The sequence below is a fragment of the Vitis riparia genome, chromosome 13 (assembly GCF_004353265.1).
Source record: "Vitis riparia cultivar Riparia Gloire de Montpellier isolate 1030 chromosome 13, EGFV_Vit.rip_1.0, whole genome shotgun sequence".
NCBI lineage: Eukaryota > Viridiplantae > Streptophyta > Magnoliopsida > Vitales > Vitaceae > Vitis > Vitis riparia.
In genome coordinates, this window is record NC_048443.1 from 20730852 (window position 1) to 20752145 (window position 21294).

Here is a 21294-nt window from a genome sequence, read left to right on the forward strand (position 1 = left end):
AATTATTTTTAAAACATATTTAAAAAGATTAAAAACATTTCAAGTTTCAAAGTAAATTTTTATTCTACAAAACATTATAGAACAGTTTTAAAAAACTATTATCAAAAACTATTTTTTTAAAAATAGTTCACAAATAGGGTCTAAGTTTTTTGAAATATAAATGTATTATTATAAAAATATTTTATATATAGACAAAGAGAATAATAAAGATGTTGAAATGAAGGTATCGGTTTTGTAAATAAAATAATGTAAATTTGATACAATATTAATCAAATCATTTTGAGGTATAATTAATTAAGTAATTAATTTAAAATTTTAATATATTATTTAATATAAGTATATAAATTTAAAAAATAAATTATTTAACAAATATAGAAACTCGAAACCGACTTAAACCTGATTAAATTGATCATGGATTGAAAATTAAGTAATTTCTTAAAATTTATGAAATCCGAAACCAACTTAAAACTTGCTTGAATTGATCATAGACTGAAAATATTTAAAACCAGTTAATCTTAGGTTTAACTTGAGTTTGCTTTCATGGAGACCAAATTATCCAAGTTGCAAAATTAGATACTGAGACTTATGACGTATTAGAAATCAGCCCACTTACAGCCCAATAGTTTAAAAATTGGGCCGGCCTAGGCCCACCCCATCATCACTTTTATGGATTGCTTTTGCACCTGATCCAAATCTACGCAAATTCATTCATTCATTTTCCTCCAAACGCTGCGTTTCGATCGTCTCTGAATTCAATCAAGGTACTGCTCCAATCTCTATTCCCAGTTCAATCAATCGACTTCTAGGTTGAATACAATTGTTTGGATTGTGAGAAAATACTTCCAGGTTAGATGCAAAACGTGGTTTTATTTTATTTATTTATTTATTTATTTTTACATTTTTTTTTTGGTAACCAAGCAGAGGTCGGATATCACTCCTAGGGCTTTATAACATAGGAATGCTATTGCTGGAAGTTTTATGGTCTATGGGTTTGTGGTTTACTTTATATTATGATGTAAAGTGATAGGGGTTTGTGATTTTAATTTTGGGGTTCGAATTTGAATAATATATTAGGGTTTTCGGAAGTAACTTGATGCTACTTCAATGCCCACTGGATTTAACAGCACTATATGTTTAGAACTATGTAGTTTCAGTGTAATTTAACATTGAAAATTTCATTATTTATTTGGATTAAAAAAAAAAATGCAATTTACAGTTCAAGTGAAATAAGCTTTCTTTTTGTAGTGATAAGTGATATCAAGGGAAAAAATTTATGCTGAGATGTTGAACTGATGAGTTTGAATTTATTTGCATTATATTATAATGTAAAGGGATTGGAATTTGTGATTTTAATTTGGCTTCTGGATATTTGTATATATATTTTTTTTAATTAGAATGATTATTATTTTAGAAGGTAACTCTTTGTTGAGTATGAGTTTGATGCACTTATATTCAGTAGAACTCTTTGTCATAATGTTGTGTAGGTTAACTGAAATGAAATCCAAATTTTCATTATTTGTCCATGAAAAAAAGCAATTTACAGTTTCATGGAAATAAATTGTGGGGAGGGTTATCCTGAGAAGTTGAATTCATTGGTTTGGATATACTTGTATTATATTATAAGGTGATTGGAATTGGTAATTCAAAGTAAAGATTTTGGACTCTAGATATGCAGAGTGAACTAATTCTTTAACATACGATGTTGGTTTAAATTTTTTCTCCTTTAAGGAATTGCAAGTTGATTCCATGATGCCTATCTTGTTGAATCTTTCAAATAAGTGAACAATGAATTATAAAATCCTAAAATTTCGTCATTTATTTGGAAGACAAAGCAATTTATGGTCATAATGAAATAAATTCCTTTATGCGGAGGTAGTGAAATTGGGAAGAAAGGTTATGCTGAGATGTTCTATTTGGAAGTTTGGATTTACTTATATTATGATGCAAAAGGATTGGAATTTGTGTCTTAAAATACAGTTTTAAATGCTATAATGTATGTATGTTTCTCTTAAATTACAGTCGATGGATATTTTAGTAGATATTACAGTTTTCATTTCTTTAATTAAATGTAGGTTGATCCCAGATTCCTATCTAGTTGAATCTTGCAAATAAAACTTATTTTTTTCTCAAGGAGTGCAAAATCCCCTAAGAGCAGGCAAAATGTCTCGAAGAGGGTTGATGGAGCAGGATTTGAGCAAGCTGGATGTGACAACACTACATCCGCTCTTGCCCGAAGTTATTTCTCGTCAGGCTACTATAAATATTGGTAATTAGCTTGCAGAATGCGTGAACTACCTTAACACAGATTAGTCATCACTCATCATACTTACTTTAAGGATATATATTTCCAATATCTAGGTGGTGGTGAGCTGGCAATCCTAATCATTGATTGAAGCTAATAATTTCAGTTGATTTTATCTTTTCAGGCACAATTGGGCATGTGGCACATGGGAAGTCCACAGTTGTAAAAGCTATATCTGGTGTTCAGGTTATATTTTTCTTCTTGTTTGCATTTGAATATTTAATACTGCTTGTTATTAGTTTTCATTTCTTTAGAAGCCTTGAGTATAAATTTGTACTATCACATTCTTTTGCTAGTTTTCTTAGTTGAATGTTGAGTCTAACATGGTTGTCTACCAATGTAGAAGCAACCCAAAGGAGGGGTGTAAGCTCCTTTTGTCATCATTGCTCTTGTTGGATTAGACTTGATAAACAAATGAGAAAAAATAAAAATAAAATAAAATAAAAAAAGTCAATTTGATACCAACAGATTGAATTGGATCAGTAGAAGGAAGTGTATAGAAAATATTGATACAATAGGGAGGTAAATATGCTTGCAATATACATTTCGGATGACCAGTACATTGGATGGCCTCTGAGTCTGACAAGAGGAATGCCTCCTCTCAAATAAGGTGTTTGAAAATGGGGCCTACCCTTTATTTTGGATAAAAAAAAAAAATCATGTTTTAATGAGGTCCTTTTAACTTATAAAGTTCTGTTTGGGTTGAAAGTGAAGTGTGTGGGGATTTTGGATGAGTGGTTGATTGTTGGTGGAAAGCATTGCCTTCTCTCCCTGCTTTGGCGAGCTAAACTTCCTAGGATATGGAAATTTATTCCTTACTGCTGGGTTTTCATAGGGGAAGAAAGCATTGACTTAGGAGACAGTGGACCATAGTAATCCTCCAATTATTTTGTTAAGAATATCTATATGCTTAGATCTGAAAGGTGGCCCTTTATGATTTGTTTATCTACAGACTGTTCGTTTTAAAAACGAGCTGGAGCGAAATATTACTATCAAACTTGGATATGCAAATGCAAAGATATACAAATGCGAAGATGAACGGTGCCCTCGTCCCATGTGCTACAAGTAGGTTGATATTTAGTTGATACATCTATTTTTTACATTAATTTCAGTCATTTCGTTGTTATATTCAAAATGTTGTTGCAGGGCCTATGGAAGTGGAAAGGAAGATAGTCCACTCTGTGATGTACCTGGTTTTGAAAACTGCAGGATGAAGTTGCTGCGACACGTATCTTTTGTAGATTGCCCGGTAAGGTTTTAAAATGCTAATATCTAGAAAATGTTATCTTTTGTAAAATATGTATTATGCACTAGGATGTGTACCAAATCACACCAATAATTTTGTCGTAGTTGTACTTGGTTTTCAGTTGTGCAAGTTTTTCCTCCTCTAATAAAGCCCCTGAGGCCTCACTCTGGTGGCAAGGGTTGGGGCAGGAACTGGGGAAGTTCTAGCTTTGAGTCCATATACCAAAGGCAGAAAATTCACTTATCAGAAAAGGTTTTTTGTCCTTTAAAAAATAATTATCCTAACTTTTTTCATCCTTTAACAAAGATTCGCATTCCATGTGCAAGTATTATGTATATTGCATTCTGTAGTCTTAACCAGTGTCAAATTTGTGGCTTGAAGGCTGTTTCTTTACTGAACAGATTCAAACCCATCAGATTATTTGCATAGCTGGTAGGCTTAACATATTCTCTCTGTAGGCAATTCTAAAGAAAAAGGGTTGTGGACCTAAATTGTTCCTTTAGGTGGATATTTCAAATTTGAAGTTTTGTTCTATACAGATACTTAAATTAAGAATCAGTTGCCACATTTTGAGAGTTGAAAAAGATATTAAGAAAGTTATGGAAGCTTCTGATGATAGTATGATACCAAGCTCATTGATGTTGGTTGGATCTCTGTCATTTTGTATTTTAGAAGAACAAAAAATACAAAGATTCAATTTGTGAAGCATACACAGCAATAAATCACTACATCGTTTATTGGAGATTTGTTCAGTGATTGCATGACGTTGAAAGTACCATATATGCCTGGTAAATTTTGGAGCTTACTTGTTCCTGGATCACATGGTATTGGTTTTATGTAGTAGTTGCAGTTTTTATTAAGTCCACCTTGGTTGATGGTCTTTTATTTCCCTGTTTGCTATTTTTGTAGGCTGTTATGCAGTGTTATTGCATCATTGGACTAAAGACTTGACTTTAAGGTTCTGGATGTCCAGGCTTATATGCCTGGTTGAGAGTCCAGTAAAGTTTTTTTATGTTTTTCTTTTTCATTTTCCAATCTAGGGTCATGATATTCTGATGGCTACAATGCTTAATGGAGCAGCAATTATGGATGGGGCATTACTTCTTATAGCTGCCAATGAAAGCTGTCCACAGCCGCAAACTGCTGAGCATCTGGCTGCTGTTGAATTAATGCGTCTTCAGCATATTATAATCCTTCAAAATAAAGTTGATCTCATTCAGGAAAATGTAGCCATCAACCAGCATGAAGCAATTCAGAAATTTATTGAGGTGATTCTCTTAGATCACATTAAATGAAAGCATATGTTATGGCTTACCAATTTACACAGATGAATTGTATTGCTGAACTTATTCTCTACCAGGGAACTATTGCAGATGGTGCACCTGTAGTACCAATTTCTGCGCAGCTGAAGTATAATATTGATGTTGTGTGTGAGTATATCGTGAAAAAGATCCCCATTCCAGAGAGGGACTTTACTTCACCACCAAATATGATTGTTATTCGGTCATTTGATGTCAACAAGCCTGGGTTTGAGGTTGATGAGATAAGAGGTGGTGTTGCTGGTGGAAGCATTCTCAGGGTATGTTTCTCATTTATTACTTCAGAGGTTTGGTAGTAAGAACTATGTAAATGCTTCACATTGATGCTGTTGGTGCAAAATGCTTGATCTGCTTCCACATAAGAGATCTGGGATGCTTGTTGCATTCATTATAAGGTTGTAATCCTTTATTTTGTTTTGTTTTGAACTGAAATGAGCCAGAAGAAGTTTTTTCTTTCTAAGAGAATGCCTTGAGCCATCCAATCTGGTTTCTTTGTGCATTTCGGGTGGAAGAATGGGCACCTGAATGATGTTCAGAGGTGTATTTGTCTCAATTCTAAACTGTAAACTGGAAGAGTGCATTCCAGCTGAGAGCAAAAAAAAAAAGAAGAAATTCTTAGAAAGGAACTCTTTATTAGACATGTTTTGCAAGCCCTTTATTGTGCTTGTGATTTCTGTTCTTCTCACTGTAATCTATGAAAAATCAAATTCATGTAGTTGGAGATGGATTTCAAATAGCCTGGATAGTGATAATAAGCTACCTTCAATAAAAGCAGCTGTTACTTTCTGGAAATATCAGACTTCAGGAGTTAGGCATCTCAAATATCTTTTATTTGCAAATACCACATTTGACATTTTGTTCTTGGCAGGGTGTTTTGAAAGTAAATCAGTTTATTGAGGTTCGTCCTGGAATTGTTGTTAAAGATGAGAACGGAAACATCAAATGCACACCAATATATTCTAGGATAGTCTCATTGTATGCCGAACAAAACGAGCTGCAATTTGCTGTTCCAGGAGGTCTCATTGGAGTTGGTACAACCATGGACCCCACTTTAACACGTGCTGATCGACTGGTGGGGCAAGTTCTTGGGGAGGTTGGGTCACTCCCTGATGTTTTTGTTGAACTAGAGGTAACCAACTAAACCTGCAAGACTGATTAAACTCGGTATCTATTCCTATACGCACAGATAATGTCATACATAAAAGCAATTTTGTTTCTTCTATATAGTTGAGGTGGTATTTTTGGAAGTTTTCCTTATTTGTTCTTGCTTTCTTGCTTTTATGTGCTTGTATCAATTTTAGTCACTAGCTACCAAGAAATATACCTTGCAAATGCTAACCAAAGACCTCATTTTGCTTCTTCAAATGCTGTGGAAAAGAAAATAGAATACTTACATCCTCGCAAGCACCCATTCAATATTGAACATTCTGTTCTCCTATTCCACAGGTAAATTTCTTCCTTCTGAGACGGCTTATTGGTGTAAGGACTAAGGGCACAGAAAAGCAGGGAAAGGTTTCAAAACTAACTAAAGGGGAGATCCTCATGTTGAATATTGGGTCCATGTCCACTGGTGCTCGTGTCCTTGCTGTTAGGAATGATTTGGCAAAGTTGCAACTAACATCTCCTGTGTGCACCAGCAGAGGGGAGAAGATTGCACTGAGTCGGAGAGTTGAGAAGCATTGGCGTCTGATTGGATGGGCCCAAATTCAAGCTGGAACCACTCTTGATATCCCAGCCAACCCCATTTGAGTGAACTCAACCAAGAAGTAAACAGAAGCAGCAGAAAAGACAAGCAATACAGCCCTTTCGTCACCTTTTTTCCATTTTAAAGGTTTGTACCGGGGTATTTGTTTTCCTTCCCGTGGTATATTGATGGGTACTGCAGAAAATATTTCCAGAATATTTCTAGTAAGAAGAAATGTGGTCTTTTACAATAGAATGATTCAAGAGTTTTCTTGAAATTTGGACTATATGCAAGTTTTGTTGGTTTGTCAGTGCACTTGGCTACCTGTTCTCTTTTAACAATGGAAAATTATGATTTTCGGAGGAACTCGTACATATGTTGTACTTGAGAGAATTGGAATTCAGAGGCCAGTGTGACTAATTTTATCCTAATAGTTGGAATAGTTGTGGCATGAGAGGACGCCTGGGCTTGAATCTCATCTACATGGTGCATCGCTTGATTGCATGACAAGTTTGGTGTTTCTCAGGTATCTGTTGTACATGACAAAGTGACAAAGATAACACTTGAAAAAACAGAAATCTCAGGATTGGATTTAGGTAATTGCTTCCAAGGATGAAGACAGAACATCTGCCTACTATGGTGGAATCATCTCAGGTTATTGCTTTTCGCTATGGCTGCTTTTGTTCTTCATGGAACTTGACTTGTTTGAATTTTATGTTTAGGTAATTTTAAGGTTTTTTTAACAAAATGATTAAAATTATTGAAAATTTTTAGTAATTTTTCTTTCTATATTTTTATTTGTTTGAAAAGTTTTCTTTAAAAGTTTTTGATAATTTTTTTTTTATTTTTATAAAATCTAAACCTTTTTTAAAATGTTCTTAGTACTATGATTGCTTAATTTGATACATTTTCATTATTAATATTTAAAATTATTTAATTTTTAATAATAATAAATATCATAAATTACCTTAACTATAATATAATATTTTTCTCATTCCCGGCCAAAAAGTCTCTTGGGGCCGGTGCAAGGAAAGGAAATGAGGTATTAATTATCTGGCACAAAAATGCCTCTAATATTAAATGAATTGTTAAAATAAAATATCAAAATATCTTGATTTATCAAATTTTATTTAAATTATTTAATTAAAATGAACAAAATAATAATGATATAGAAAATAACCTCCACTTCTATAGAAACACGAAATTTACCTTTCTTTTATGGCAAAAAAAAAAAAAAAAAAACCCCTCCAACATTGATAAGCGTGAGCCACGGATCCAACAGGTTGTGCCTGGCCATCATCCAAGTCTATAACCATCGACCAAATTCACAAGAATTCTTGACCCATCAAGGCAAGGAAAAATTGAACTCCGGAAAGTGAAATATGAAAGTGATGCTGATAGAACCCCCCAATCATCAGGCAACCATCAACCCAAGGAAGTGGGAGATAGAAAAAAGCTTCAAGAAACGCATAAATGTGCGCGTTGGTGGGCTGTAGTAATCTCGAATCAATTCCAAGATGGATTTTGCTTTCATTATAAGTAGAGATGGTGCTCCAATCCATACAATCTCATATTCCCATTCTCATGTTAACTTGGTTTGGTCTGCTGCATGACATCAACTTTCATATGCTTTGATGCTATGTGTTGATTTAAAATTTGGTGCTACATGCATTGATATTTATATGTGAAGCCTGCTAGGGGCACTACCAATGACTAAAAGGAGAAAATAATTAAATAAACCTCAAAAATCAGTCATACAATTTGGCAATTTGGCAATTTGGCAATTAACATATAATAGAGAACAATTTATTGATTTGAACTAAAATCTGTACACAAACTAGGCCTACACTGAGATGAATGGGGAAATGAAGAAGAAGCTAGGCTTACAAGATAATGTATTAGAGTTACATAGGATATAATAGAGCTTTGTTTCTCAGTCTTCATCAATTGTCTAAACTAATCTCAGATAAACCCGCTATTAATTGTCTGCTCTGCCTGTGCAAACGGTCCTCATACCCACCCTCATATGATGGCTATAGACCACTTTAATGATCGCTCTATTATGTTTCATTCCATTCAGAGATTGAATCTCTCTTTGAATCTCCTCTCCAACAAAATTTTTTAAATCTATACCCCATTTGATTCCCTCCCTTTGGAAAGATCCTCAACTGAATATAATGACAACCTAAAACCCCAGAAAGGTTTCATCAAGATTCAAAATAACCGTCAAAAATTGAAAGACGATCAAATGCATCAAAGTTAGCCTTCAGACCCACAAACTGGCTTCCAAACTGTGCACAACCAGCATCTGGCCACCTGCATCCTCCCTCTCGGGTGTGCAATGGGCATAGAGTTTCACACACCCGACTAAGTGGATTGCTACAAATAGCATCCTCAGCTGCAACTGATATAGAAACAGAAAGATCTGATTTCTCATCATGTTGCACACTACCATCCGCTTCTCTTCTTGATGGGGAATGCATAGACTTCTGTGGATTCCTTTCAATGTCGACCAAATATCCACTGTCTGAAAAGTGAACCTTGCATCCCAATGACTCAACTGCTCGCTTTATGGCTACACTTTCCTTGCTGGCCCTCTTGGCCAAGTTCATGGCTGAGCTACTGAGTTGCTTCTCCTTTCTTAACTCTGCTGATAGTGACTCAATGGTAGTAGTGATTTCTTTAGCTTTCCTTTCTGCCACCTCTTTTTCCTGTAAGAAACAGTTAAAATCCAGAAACGCATTAAGCAACAATGTTCTAAAACATTCATAATACAAAAACTATCATTTTTTTTAATAGAGGAACAACAACTATCACTAACACTCCATCACTGCAATGCAACATATATAGATGGATAGATATAAGTATAACACATGATCTTCTAAGCCAAGCACATTCACCTTAAAAATTTTGCCTTAAATTTCACTAGTTTTTACAATCATGACTGAGCAGCTCATTTGGATGCAATATTGCATGATCGTGATGTTTGTTAAATGAGAAACCTCTCTACACCGTCAATGAGACAAGACTAAGAGGGCATTTGGTAAAATTTAATGCTTATTACAAAATGACTTAAATCGACTTTAAGTCAAATTATTATGAATTTGTCAACTTAAAACTTATTCTTTGATTTTTATTTTAATTACTAAAATTGTTTGCTTAAATTAATTTTAAATTTATTCTAAATCATTAAATTCATATATTTACCCTCATTATTTTTAACTAATATTTATCCTATTTTAACTTATATTTATTTTCATTAGTTTTAAGCAATAAATTTGTTTGTTAAACATCCATATTTAAAGTATTGTTATATAAGAAACCATGGAAAAATGTAATTAGGAAACATTATAGTTGTGTATTTTTGTAATTAAGGAGAGAATCAAGACAATATCGTAATCTAAGGGATTTGATAGAATCAGATTAGGAAAGTTTCTGTTTTTTGGTCTAGGAATATTTGTATAAATATGTGGAGATGTATAGATTGAAATCAAGGAAGAAATTTATTCTATTTACCTTCCAATTCTTCTTTTTCTTCTACATGGTACTAAAGCCCTAGGCTCGTGAATCTAGGAGAAGGAATTTTCTTTGGCCTTCATTTCTGAGTTTAGTGTTGACCTTCATTGTCGACCTTTAAAGGCTTCTTTTTGTTTGAATTGTGCCCTTTCTACAATAGCAAGTGTGTCGTAGCGAACGCGAGTCCTTTTCAGTGTCGCTACCCTCATCTCTACCTCGCCCCATCGTCGCCCCACTAAGGTTGCCCCACTAAGGTCGCCCCATCGCTCTCAATCTCCTTACACCAGCAAAGATCCACCATTGTCATCACTGATCAAGAAACAGAGCCCTCACCCTCGCTACAAACCAAGATTGTTAACACCTTACGTGTGCAACAGAAGACCTAGTGACTACAGGTCATTCCCATGTTGTTGATATCATTGAAAATCGTGGTTTGATGTCACTACTATATGATCGCCGAGAGAGCCAAACCTTCGTTACGCTGTTGTGGCTGCTTTCCCACGTTGTCGCCAGCATAAGCCTCTACGGGTGGCCTTCGCAAACCTAGATCGTGTCGTAATTGTCTTCAGGCCATCTTCGACACAGCTTGCATAACCTATAAAGATTGCAAAAAGGACCCTCACCATCGCGCCGTCGCTGCTATCCTCGTGCCTCGTCATCATCTCAACATCATTCTCCTCCACTGTGCGTCATCCTTTGCTTTTGCCTTTCTCAGTTATGTCGTCCCCATTGCCATCACCTCTCATCGTTGCTGTTGACTTTGCCTCACCTCGCAACAACACCTCTTATTGCCAACAACAGCTCCAACACAAGTGTTTAGGTTTGACTATTTAAAGCCTTATAGTAAAGTAAGAAGTAAAAACCTTTTTTTTTTGTCCAAATCAAAAACCACTTCTCAATTTGAAAGAATGACAACCAATTACAGTGGAGGGCAGCAGAAGAATATTGGACAAGCTCACTTGTCTCCTGTTCAACCAATTAAGGAAAGATCCTTGAAATCAAGCGGATTCAATTGGGAGGAGATTGAAAACTAAGAATTTTATTGGGAAATCTTGAGAAATCTTCAAGTACCTACTCATTGGCACTTTCAAGTAAGTCTCCTATTCCCATTGGATAAAAAGTCTCAGATGAAACCTTTGTCAACTCATAGGTTATAGATTCAGGTGCCACAGATCACATGACTCATTCATCATACCAATTTAACAACTATAACCCTTGTCCAAGCAATAAGAAAATAGCCACAACTGATAGTTCATTAACCACCGTTACTGGTGTAGGAGATATCCAAATTAGTCCTACACTCATACTTAGAAATGCACTTCACGTTCTTAAGTTGTCTACTAATCTTATCTCTATATAAAAACTTACAAAAGATTTAGGTTGCAATGTGATTTTTTACCCTACTCATTGTGTATTTTAGGACCAACATTTAGGGAAGATGATTGGACTTGCTAAGAAACGGAACAAGCTATACTACCTTGAGACACCAAACAAATCATTTGTATCTCTTCTTTCTAAGCACCATCTTTTTAAAGAAAAAATTTAGCGTCATCATTGTAGGCTTGGACATCCATTGTTTAGAGCTTTTAAGATCTTGTTTCCTTCTTTGTTTGGGCAATTAGATGTTGAGAGCTTTTATTGTGAAGCATGTGAACTAGCCAAACATAAGCGGTCAACCTTTTCAACTAGTAATAAAAGAAGTTCAAAGCCTTTCCATTTAATTCATAGTGATATTTGGGGTCCTCCCCTATCCCAAATATATCTAGGGCATGCTAGTTTGTGTCTTTCATTGATGATTGTTCTAGGGTCTCTTGGATCTTTTTACTTAAACACAAATCTGATGTGAGTATTGTTCTCCCAAATTCCCATAACATGATAAAAAACTAGTTTGGTGTCACGCTTAAGAGTTTTGATCTAACAATACCAAAGATTGTTTCAATTAAGTCCTAACTCCATACTTTCATTATGAAAGGTATAATTCATGAGTCATTGTGTGTAAATACCCTACAATAAAATGGAGTTGCTGAGAGGAAAAATGGTCACCTCGTTGATACAACACAAGCTTTTTTGTTCCAAAAACATGTGCCTAAATCTTATTAGGGGGAAGTTGTCCTAACTATCACACATCATAAGAGTTTTCTTACAAGTTTAAACAATATTCATATTCCTACCACTCTATCCGAGAGTTTATCTAACGAAAATTGGAAACAAGCCATGAATGCAAAAATGGAGGCCCTAGAAAAAAAATAACATTTGAGAGTTGGTAGATTTGCCTGTAGGAAAAAGACCAATGAGATGTAAGTGGGTCTATATTGTTAAGTATAGAGTAGATGGGACATTAGAGAGGTACAAGGCGAGATTGGTGGCTAAAGGATATACTCAGATATATGGCGTGGATTATCTAGAGACATTTGCCTCAGTTGCCAAGATGAACACAGTCGGAGTTTTGTTATCATTGAAAACAAACTATAACTAGGATCTACAACAGTTCATCGTTAAAAATGCATTTCTTCATGGAGACTTGGAAGAAGAAATTTATATGAAAGTTTCTCCTGGATTTGGAAGTGACCTAGCAGCTAAAAAAGTATGTAAACTTAAGAAAACTCTATATGGGCTAAAAAATCTCTAAGGGCGTGATTTGGAATGTTTGCCAAAGTGATGAAAAACATGGGATACAAACAAAGTCAGAGAGATCATACGTTGTTCATCAAACATTCAAATTTAGGGAGAGTTACAACTCTTCTGGTATATGTAGACGACATCATTGTGACGGGAAATGATGAAAAGAAGATACAAACTTTGAGGCAATGCTTAACCAAGGAGTTTGAGATTAAAGAGTTAAAGTTGTTCATTCTAAACAGGGAATTTTTATTTCTCAGTAAAAATGTGTAACGAACCTTCTCAAAGAAATAGGAAAGTTAGCGTATAAACCAACAAACACACCAATAGATCCTAATCATAAACTTGAAGGAGTTGAGGAAGATGTTGCAGTAGATAGAGAGATGTATCAATGTTTGGTAGAAAGGCTTATTTATCTCTCTCACACAAGACCGGATATAACATATATTGTGAGTATGATTAGCCAATTCATACACAATCCAAAAGAGGTTCATCTACAAGCTGCTAACCGAGTGCTACAATACCTTAAGGGGTCTCCAGGAAAGGGCATATTATTTAAACAAAACTCACTACTAGTACTTGAAGCATACACAGATGCAAATTATGTTGGATTTATGGTTGATAGAAAATCAACCACTAGGTATTGCACCTTTCTTGGTGGGAATTCCGAAACATGGAGAAGTAAGAAATTACCTATAAAAAAAAAAGGAGAAGTAAGAAACAAAGTTTGGTGCTGAGGTCTAGTGCAGAAGTAGAATTTCTCACAATGGCTCAAGGAGTGTGAACTACTATGGTTGAAGATCATTTTGGAAGATTTGAAGATTCAATGGAATGGCCCAATAAGATTTTACTACAACAAAAAATCTGCAATCAATATTGCACACAATCCAATACAACATGATCGAACGAAGCACATATAGATAGACAGACATTTTATTGAGGAGAAACTAGATAGTAGGTTGATCTATACTCCTTATGTATCTACTGACCGCCAACTTGCAGATTCACTCACCAAAGGTTTAAGTAGTACAACGTTTCAAGCAAGTGTATCCAAGCTGGCAATGAAAAACATATATTCACTAGCTTGAGGGGAAGTGTGGAAGAATGTAATTAGGAAATATTATAGCTGTGTATTTTTGTAATTAAGGAGAGAATCAAGACAATCTCGTAATCTAGGGGATTTGATAAAATTAGGTTAGGAAAGTTTCCATTTTTTGGTCTAGGAATAGTTGTATGTGGAGATGTACAGATTGAAATCAAGGAAGAAATGTATTCTATTTACCTTCCGATTCTTCTTCTTTTATAGAGACCCACAAAATATTTATTATAAAAAATTAGTAGGCATGGAATTACGGTTATAAAATACACTCTTACTAGATATGGGCAAATAAGGCAAAAAAATAAATTGAGATTAAGAATAAGTTAACTACTTTGACTTATTAAATTATTTTACCAAACATAATTAATCTATTTAATGACTTAAATTAAGTTTTTAAGTTATATCAAGAGTTGATTTACTAAACACGTCTTAAAATTATTTGAGCATTTTAATTAATCTAAAGCAAGTTTTTCCTTTTTAGTTATTTTTTTCAGTTGTGAGTTTTAAATGCAATCTACTGAACATGTCATTTGATGATCAACCCCTTTTAGATAATTCAAAGCGTAGATGATGTTAGTAATGTATTAACAAACACACTATGACACATTATTGGTTTATATATTAGTGAGGAAGGAATTAGAGATGGCTCTGGATCACATATCAAGATTTGGGGTGGCATCAGACATACCTAGTTTGATAATGCACAAATCAGGACCTGACAACAAGGTGAACAACCAAGATGTACCATATGTCTATGTTTACCAATATTTCAACCATGATTATAGATATTATAAAAATGTTAAATTGAATTTCATAGTAGGCTCATTAATTTCACACTCTAATGTCAAATACAGCCAAATGTCAGTGCATCCTATATTGGCTCAGGAAGTAAAATTTCAGTGCATCCTGAGAACAAGGTGAACAACCAAGATCCCTGATGATGAAGTTGAGGCAGAACATAGTTCACAAACAGAAAGGGCAAAACCACTCAGTTTTAAATTCAAATTTTCCAGCATATCATCAAGTCCAGAATACAAAGAGTGACTTCCTTTCCCTTTTAATGGTTTTGGGTTGATTGGGTTAGGCCCCCCACGAAGGGGTAGGTGTGGTTTATGATTTGAGATGAAGTTTGGTAAACAGAAAACAGACTAAAGATCTGTTACCTTTTTCAGTTCAGAGAACTTCTCGGCCATTTTCCTGCACTCAGCTTCAAGTTCCCCAGCTTGATCCTCAGAAGGACAAGCCCACCGAAGATGAAATTGGGGCCAGAGAGTTGGTGCTAGAGCTGCCGCAGGAGGTAATATTGCACTTTCATGTCTATTTGGATCAAAAAAGAGGTTATAGTGAACATGATACTTTCCCTCAGAAGCACGCAAATCAGCCAAATACTTCCACATGCATCCACAAGCGTCGGAAACACCACATTGCAGCCTTTCCTTTTCACTGACCATATAAAATATGGAATCAGAACAAAATTACCCCAAACAGTTTCATGATAAATCATTATTCATTGGTAAAGAGTTCAACTCTATTCTTGCATTTTTCATAATCTTTTTACTTACTGCCTGGAAGACGCAATAAATTTGGTTAATCATTCATTCATCCAAATGGTTCATAATCTAAATTTCGAATTTTGATTGAACAGAAAAAAAATTAAAATAAAAATAAAAATTAAAACAGAAATTTTACGTTGTTTTGCTGGGACATAGGAAGGATTGATTAATTACTTAAAAGTTTAAACTTTAAGTGCTTGATTTTTACATGTTATAAAAAAAATAATTAATTATTGCAAGAGATCTTTCAAAATTGAAAATGAAAGTGCCTTCTCTTATTACATCATCATCCAGTATATTATATATTTTTTTTGATAAATAACATGAAGTATATTATCAAAAGGCAAACAGCCACAAAGCATACAGAATGTATACAAGGAAGTCTAAACCTCTAAGAGCAAGATTTGAAACAAAAAACCTCACCAGCCCTTTAGTGGATGCCAACCACTCCAAAAAACCTATAAGTGAAGAGGACTCCTCTCTAATATACAATCTAGCCCAACTCCACAAGTTACATAAAAAAGAATTTTTGAGTTTCTGTACTGCTAAAGAACCCCCACCTAAAAGTTAATCTATTCATTTCCTTCCTAACCGTCCAAAAAATACACAACGGAATGGATTTCCAAATCCTTTTCCTTTTTTTGCCCACAAAAGGGTCCCTCTAGCTAATTAACACCTTTTTTACTGTTTATGGGAAAACCCATTGAATGCCAAACAAGACAAAGACAATCTCCCAAAGAACTCTGACCACTCTACAGTGTAAAAGCATATGATTTACAGTTTCTTCTTCACAGCCACACAAATAGCAACGATTTGGGAGCTGCCACCCTCTTTTTTGGAGTCTATTTAGGGTAAGAACCTTCCCCCAAGTAGCCTCCCAAGCAAAAAAAGCAACTTTGGTTGGGACTCTATCCACCCAAATGCAATTCTTCGGGAAAGAAATGTCATTAGGTGTAATCAGCAATCTGTACGCTTCCTTAACACCAAACTTTCCATTTCTCCCACCCTTCCAAGTAACTGAATCCTCCTCTAAAGTTAGCTTGTAGCCCCTCAAAACGGTTAACAAGTCTCCTACCAAATCCAACTCCCAATCATTAAATGCTCTAATGAATCTTAGATTTCATCCTCCTTATCCAAAATTCGGATCCCAAACTTCATCCACCGTTGCATTCCTATGGACAACCAAAGCATATAATTGGGGAAAACTTTGGGACAACGCTGCAAGGCCATACCATTGATCAATCCAAAATCTAATTTTAGTACCATTACCAACTGTGAACTCTATATTTTCCCAACACCAATTTGTTTCCTTCAAAATCTCCTTCCAAACCCCCACTCGAAACATCCCATTAGCCTCATTTGTCCTCCAACCAAAGCCCTCTTGCCCATACTTCACCGAAATCACCTTCTTCCAAGGTTTTCCTTTTCAAAGGCAAATCTCCATATTCATCTGCCAAGCAAGGCCTTATTCAAAAGTGCTAGCTTCCTTATGCCTAGCCCACCCTTCTCCTTATCTGCACACACCACCTCCCATTTAACTAAGTGGGCTTTCCTCTCCAAGTTTCCCCCTCCCCATAGAAAATTTCTTTGTAATTTTTCTAGTTTTCTTGCTACTACCTTGGGCATTCGAAATAGAGACATCTAGTAGATGGGCATACTAACCATCGTGCTCTTTATGAGAGTGATTCTTCCACCTTTGGAAATATATTGTCTTTTCCAAAGTGCTAGTCTCCTGTGCACTCTCTCTTCCACCCCATCCCACACAGAAAGTGATTTATGAGGAGCCCCTAAAGGCAGTCCCAAGTAAGTTGAGGGCAAAGACCCCACCCTACACCCTAACTCCATTGCTAGTTCCTCAACCTCTTCCACCTCACCAACTGGAAGGATTTCACTTTTAGCCAAGTTGATTCTTAAGCCTGACGCAGCTTCAAACCAAAACAATGTCCAGCTCAAATAAGTTAAATGCTCTTTCTTTGCCTCACAGAAAACAACTGTATCGTTAGCAAATAACAAATGAGATATATTCATTTCCGTCCTTCCTCTCCCCCGTATTCTGCACCTTGAGAGAAAGCCCCCATCAACAACCCTCTTTATGAGAACACTCAGCACTTCCATTCCCATAACAAAGAGGTAAGAAGATAAAGGGTCTCCTTGTCGTAGGCCCTTGGAGCTAGAAAAAAACCCTGTCGGCACCCCATTTGCCAAGACGGAAAACTTAGCTGTTGATATGCATCTCTACATCTATCCCATCCACTTTGACCCAAAACCCATCTTTTGCATAACCTTCATTAAGAAATCTCAATTGATACTGTCATAAGCTTTTTCAATATCCAGTTTACAGATTAGCCCTTTTTTTTTTCTTTTTTGCCAGGAATCAATCACCTTGTTTGCTATTAGTGCTGCATCCAAGATCTATCTACCCATCACAAAAGCATTTTGATCCAAGGAAACCACTTTTCCTATCACTTTCTTAATCCTGTTTGCCAACACCTTAGCCAACAATTTATACCATCCCCCTAACAAGCTTATAGGTCTAAAATCCCTAAGATCCTCAGCCCCTCCTTTCTTTGGGATTAGCACCAAAAAAGTGGTATTTAGGCTTTTGATAAAGGAACTTTGTTCATAAAATTCCTTAAGCATTTCCATGACCTCCTCCTTCACAAAGTCCCAACATGATTGCCAAAATGCCACTGTGAAGCCATCTGGGCCTGAGGCTTTATTTCCATTCATTTCCATCAAAGCAGATCGGACTTCTTCCTCAGAGAAAGGTAGTTCCAAACTCTCAGCTTCTTGGAGACTTAGGTGATCGAGTTGCAGCCCATCAATATCAGCTTTCCATTCTAAACTTTCTGATAACAACTGATGAAAGGCGTTAGCTATCCCTTCCCTCACATCTTGCTCCTCTGTCAACCACACCCCATTTATCTTAATTTTATCCAAAGAGTTATTTCTACGGTGGGCATTTGCCATACAATAAAAAAAATCTTGTGTTCCTATCCCCTTCCTTTAACCATATTTCCCTTGAAAGTTGTCTCCAATGAGTTTCTTCCAATAATATCCACTTCTTATAATTTTCCTTTGCTTCCTTTTTTGTCTATGTTTCCTTTTCTGCCAGACTCCTCTCACTTTCCACCAAATCCCAAAACTCTACATGTTAAGAGTTGATTTTTTATTAAATTCCAACCTCCCAAAAACATCCCTATTCCAAGATCTGATTTTTTGTTTTACCTCCGTCAGCTTTGCAACCAGTTTAAAACTAGCACTACCTCTTACAACAGTCCCCTGCCACCAGCTCCGTAGGAGATCCTTGAATCCTTCTACTTTAAGCCACATATTTTCAAATATGAAAGGAGAAGGTCTTCTTCTTAAACCACCACCCTCTAGCAAAATAGGGAAATGATCTGAGGTAGGTCTAGGCAGCCTGCTCTGAAGGACTCCGTTAAACTCATCAAGCCAATTTTGAGTCACTAAAAATCTGTCCAATCTAGCCCAAGACTGATTATTTTGTCACCCGTTCCAAGTGAACAATCCCCCTTGCATAGGTAAATCTACTAGCCCTAACTCATCAACTATCTAAGCAAATCTTCTCATCACTGTTGTTAACCTCCCTTGCCTACTCCTTTCCCTTTGAAATAAAATGATATTGAAATCACCCCCTAAACACCAGGGGTCTTCCCAAATTCCTTTGATCGCCCCTAGCACTTCCCACAAACATTCCTTTTCCTCTCTAATGAACGGTCCATATACCCCCGTGAATATCCAGACAAACCCATCTTCCACATTCCTAAACCTACAAGAGACTGAATATCGACCCACCTCCAAATATAGTACTTCCAATGTCCTTTTATCCCAACAAATCAAAATTCCTCCCACTGAGCCAGAAGCATCCAAAGTCCCCCATTCTAAAAATCTCCCAGTGCCCAAACTCCTCACCACACCATCAGTCATTGCATGAATTTTCGTCTCCTAAAGACAAAATAAATCCACCTTTTGATTTCTTATGAGAGCCTTTATTAATTTCCTTTTGGAGCTGTCATTTGCTCCACGCACATTTCAACTCAACAATCTGATCTTCATGGGACTTCCGAGAGCTGACAATCTAGTCTCTTTAACTCCCTTTCAAATTTTGATTTCTCTAATAAACCTTTACACTTGAATTCTCTCCCTTCTTTTTCTAATTTTGATAAAAAAAGCTAGAATATCCTTCTCCAACCCCTCTGTCAAAAAACCCAGAAAGTTGCTGAACCTTGTCAAGTTGTTTTCCTCCCAACGCCTGTCTTCCTGTGACTCAGATTGAACTGAACACAACTCTACTCTTCTTTCCTTATTGCTACCATTATTCGCCTCTATCAAATCCCAATAAGCAGTGGTTACACCCTCCGTAATCCCAAATGCAGTGACCATACGCAACGGAATCCCCCTTGAACTGCCTCACTTCCTGCCCCAGAAAAGTTGTAATACTCCCCCATCATTGGAGTCCGACCAAAAGAAAAAGAATGAGATGGAGAGGACCCAGAATCCCTTCATCCCTAAGAAACAAAATCATCCACATACCTCAAAGCATCTTCAACTAAAGCTTGATCGGTCTTCGACCTCTCCACTATCTGTTGCTCTTCTACCAACTGCTTCCTCATTCCTTCTGTCACCCAGAGTTTAATAAACTCTGGTTTTGAGTTGCCCCAATTTCTTAGGCCAGACCAGGCCGGAGAATGGGCCATAACATTTTGGGCTCTGTCCACTAGAGGAAGCTGAGAAGGGCCAGGGCTTGATTCCCCATCCAAGTCGTCTATCCCAATAGTCGTATTATTCTCCTCTTCACCAGCCCACCAAAAACCCTTTGAAGATGGCGGCCCATCTTCAGCCACTGCAACCCCTTTTAATTTTAAATCCGCTAATGGGCCTGACTTAGAAAGCCCACTTGCCAACTTAAAATCTTTTAAATCCACTAATGGGCCTGACTTAGAAAGCCCACTCACCAACTTAAGTCCTTCAAAGGGTCGGGCCACCGACCCATTTTGGCTCCGTCTTGAGTCCACTTTACACCCCGGCCCGCTCGCCTACCCACACGTCCCTTCGACTGGCCGCTGCAGAACCTTGAGCCTCACGTCACCCTCCTCTTCCACCATGCACGGGCCAACGCGTGCATTAACATCACCCCCGACCTCATCTCTTAAGTTGTTTGTCTTCCCTCGACTGTCGAACGATGCTTTTCTCAGTGACGGCCTAATCTACCACCATAGAATCAGGGAGTAATAGACCTGTGCGATCCAAATCTCCAACACGTTAGGTAGGTCTTCACCGTTCGTCTTCACCAAAATATGACCCCACTGTAACTCCTCCATTTTCTCCGTCTGGGAATCAACTGCTAAAAATCCACTGCACTCCTCCCCCACCCTTCTCAATATGATTGGATCCCATAAGAAGACTGGTAACCCCACGATTTTTACCCAAGCCATCTCCTCCAACCAAGCACCTAGTCTTAAGGCTCCAACTCTCCAAACGCAAATGAATCCCTCCAAACGATCTCTTCCCAGAATTGAGCACTCGCTTAGCTTTGACCAACGATTCAAATTCCAATAGCACCTTACCCTTTTCCATCTTTGCCAACCCTAGTTTACCTTTCAGCCCCCAAGCTTTTGCCATTAGAATCCCCAATTTTTCCAAATCTTCTCCTCTCGCTGAACTAGGGTTCCAACATCCGACGAGGCAATGCTCCAATTTTCTCAAATTTCTATTAATTTCCTTCTCTCTTACCTCCACCCTGACTAAATCTCTGCCTCTGCTTCTCGGCATCTTAACCACCTCCGCATAAGACTTTTCCAAAATAAGTTTCAACGGTAGCGTCTCTACCTGCTTTCTTTCCCTCCTTCCAATGACTACTCCCATACTCCGTAACATCTCCACCATAGTAAACCAACCTTCCCTTTCTCCTCTACCTTTCGGGATGAAGATACTG

At 36.7% G+C, this 21294-nt stretch overlaps 2 protein-coding genes across 5 annotated transcripts in view; one reads left to right on the plus strand and one right to left on the minus strand.

Moving 5' to 3' along the window:
• Positions 1–687: 687 nt before the first annotated feature.
• LOC117928844 (eukaryotic translation initiation factor 2 subunit gamma-like) lies at positions 688–6917 on the plus strand. 4 transcript variants are annotated; one of them, XM_034848892.1, is made up of 9 exons: positions 688–761; positions 2073–2266; positions 2427–2488; positions 3255–3367; positions 3449–3551; positions 4589–4816; positions 4909–5127; positions 5736–5996; positions 6314–6917. In XM_034848892.1, the coding sequence occupies exons 2-9, from the start codon at positions 2161–2163 to the stop codon at positions 6614–6616; spliced, it is 1395 nt and encodes a 464-aa protein (XP_034704783.1). In that variant the 5' UTR covers positions 688–761; positions 2073–2160; the 3' UTR covers positions 6617–6917. The 4 variants fall into 4 exon arrangements, with proteins under 4 accessions (XP_034704783.1, XP_034704785.1, XP_034704784.1 ...); XM_034848894.1 differs by having other exon boundaries at positions 699–761; positions 2132–2266; XM_034848893.1 differs by having other exon boundaries at positions 758–846.
• Positions 6918–8327: 1410 nt separating this feature from the next.
• Positions 8328–21294, minus strand: part of LOC117928698 (phosphatidylinositol-3-phosphatase myotubularin-1-like) — a 68235-nt gene continuing 55268 nt past the window's right edge. The window contains exons 19-20 of the mRNA XM_034848680.1: positions 14949–15228; positions 8328–9262 (exon numbers count right to left, since the gene is read on the minus strand). Coding sequence (XP_034704571.1) covers positions 8759–9262; positions 14949–15228 — 784 coding nt within the window. The 3' untranslated portion in view covers positions 8328–8758. The remainder of the gene's footprint in view (positions 9263–14948; positions 15229–21294) is intronic.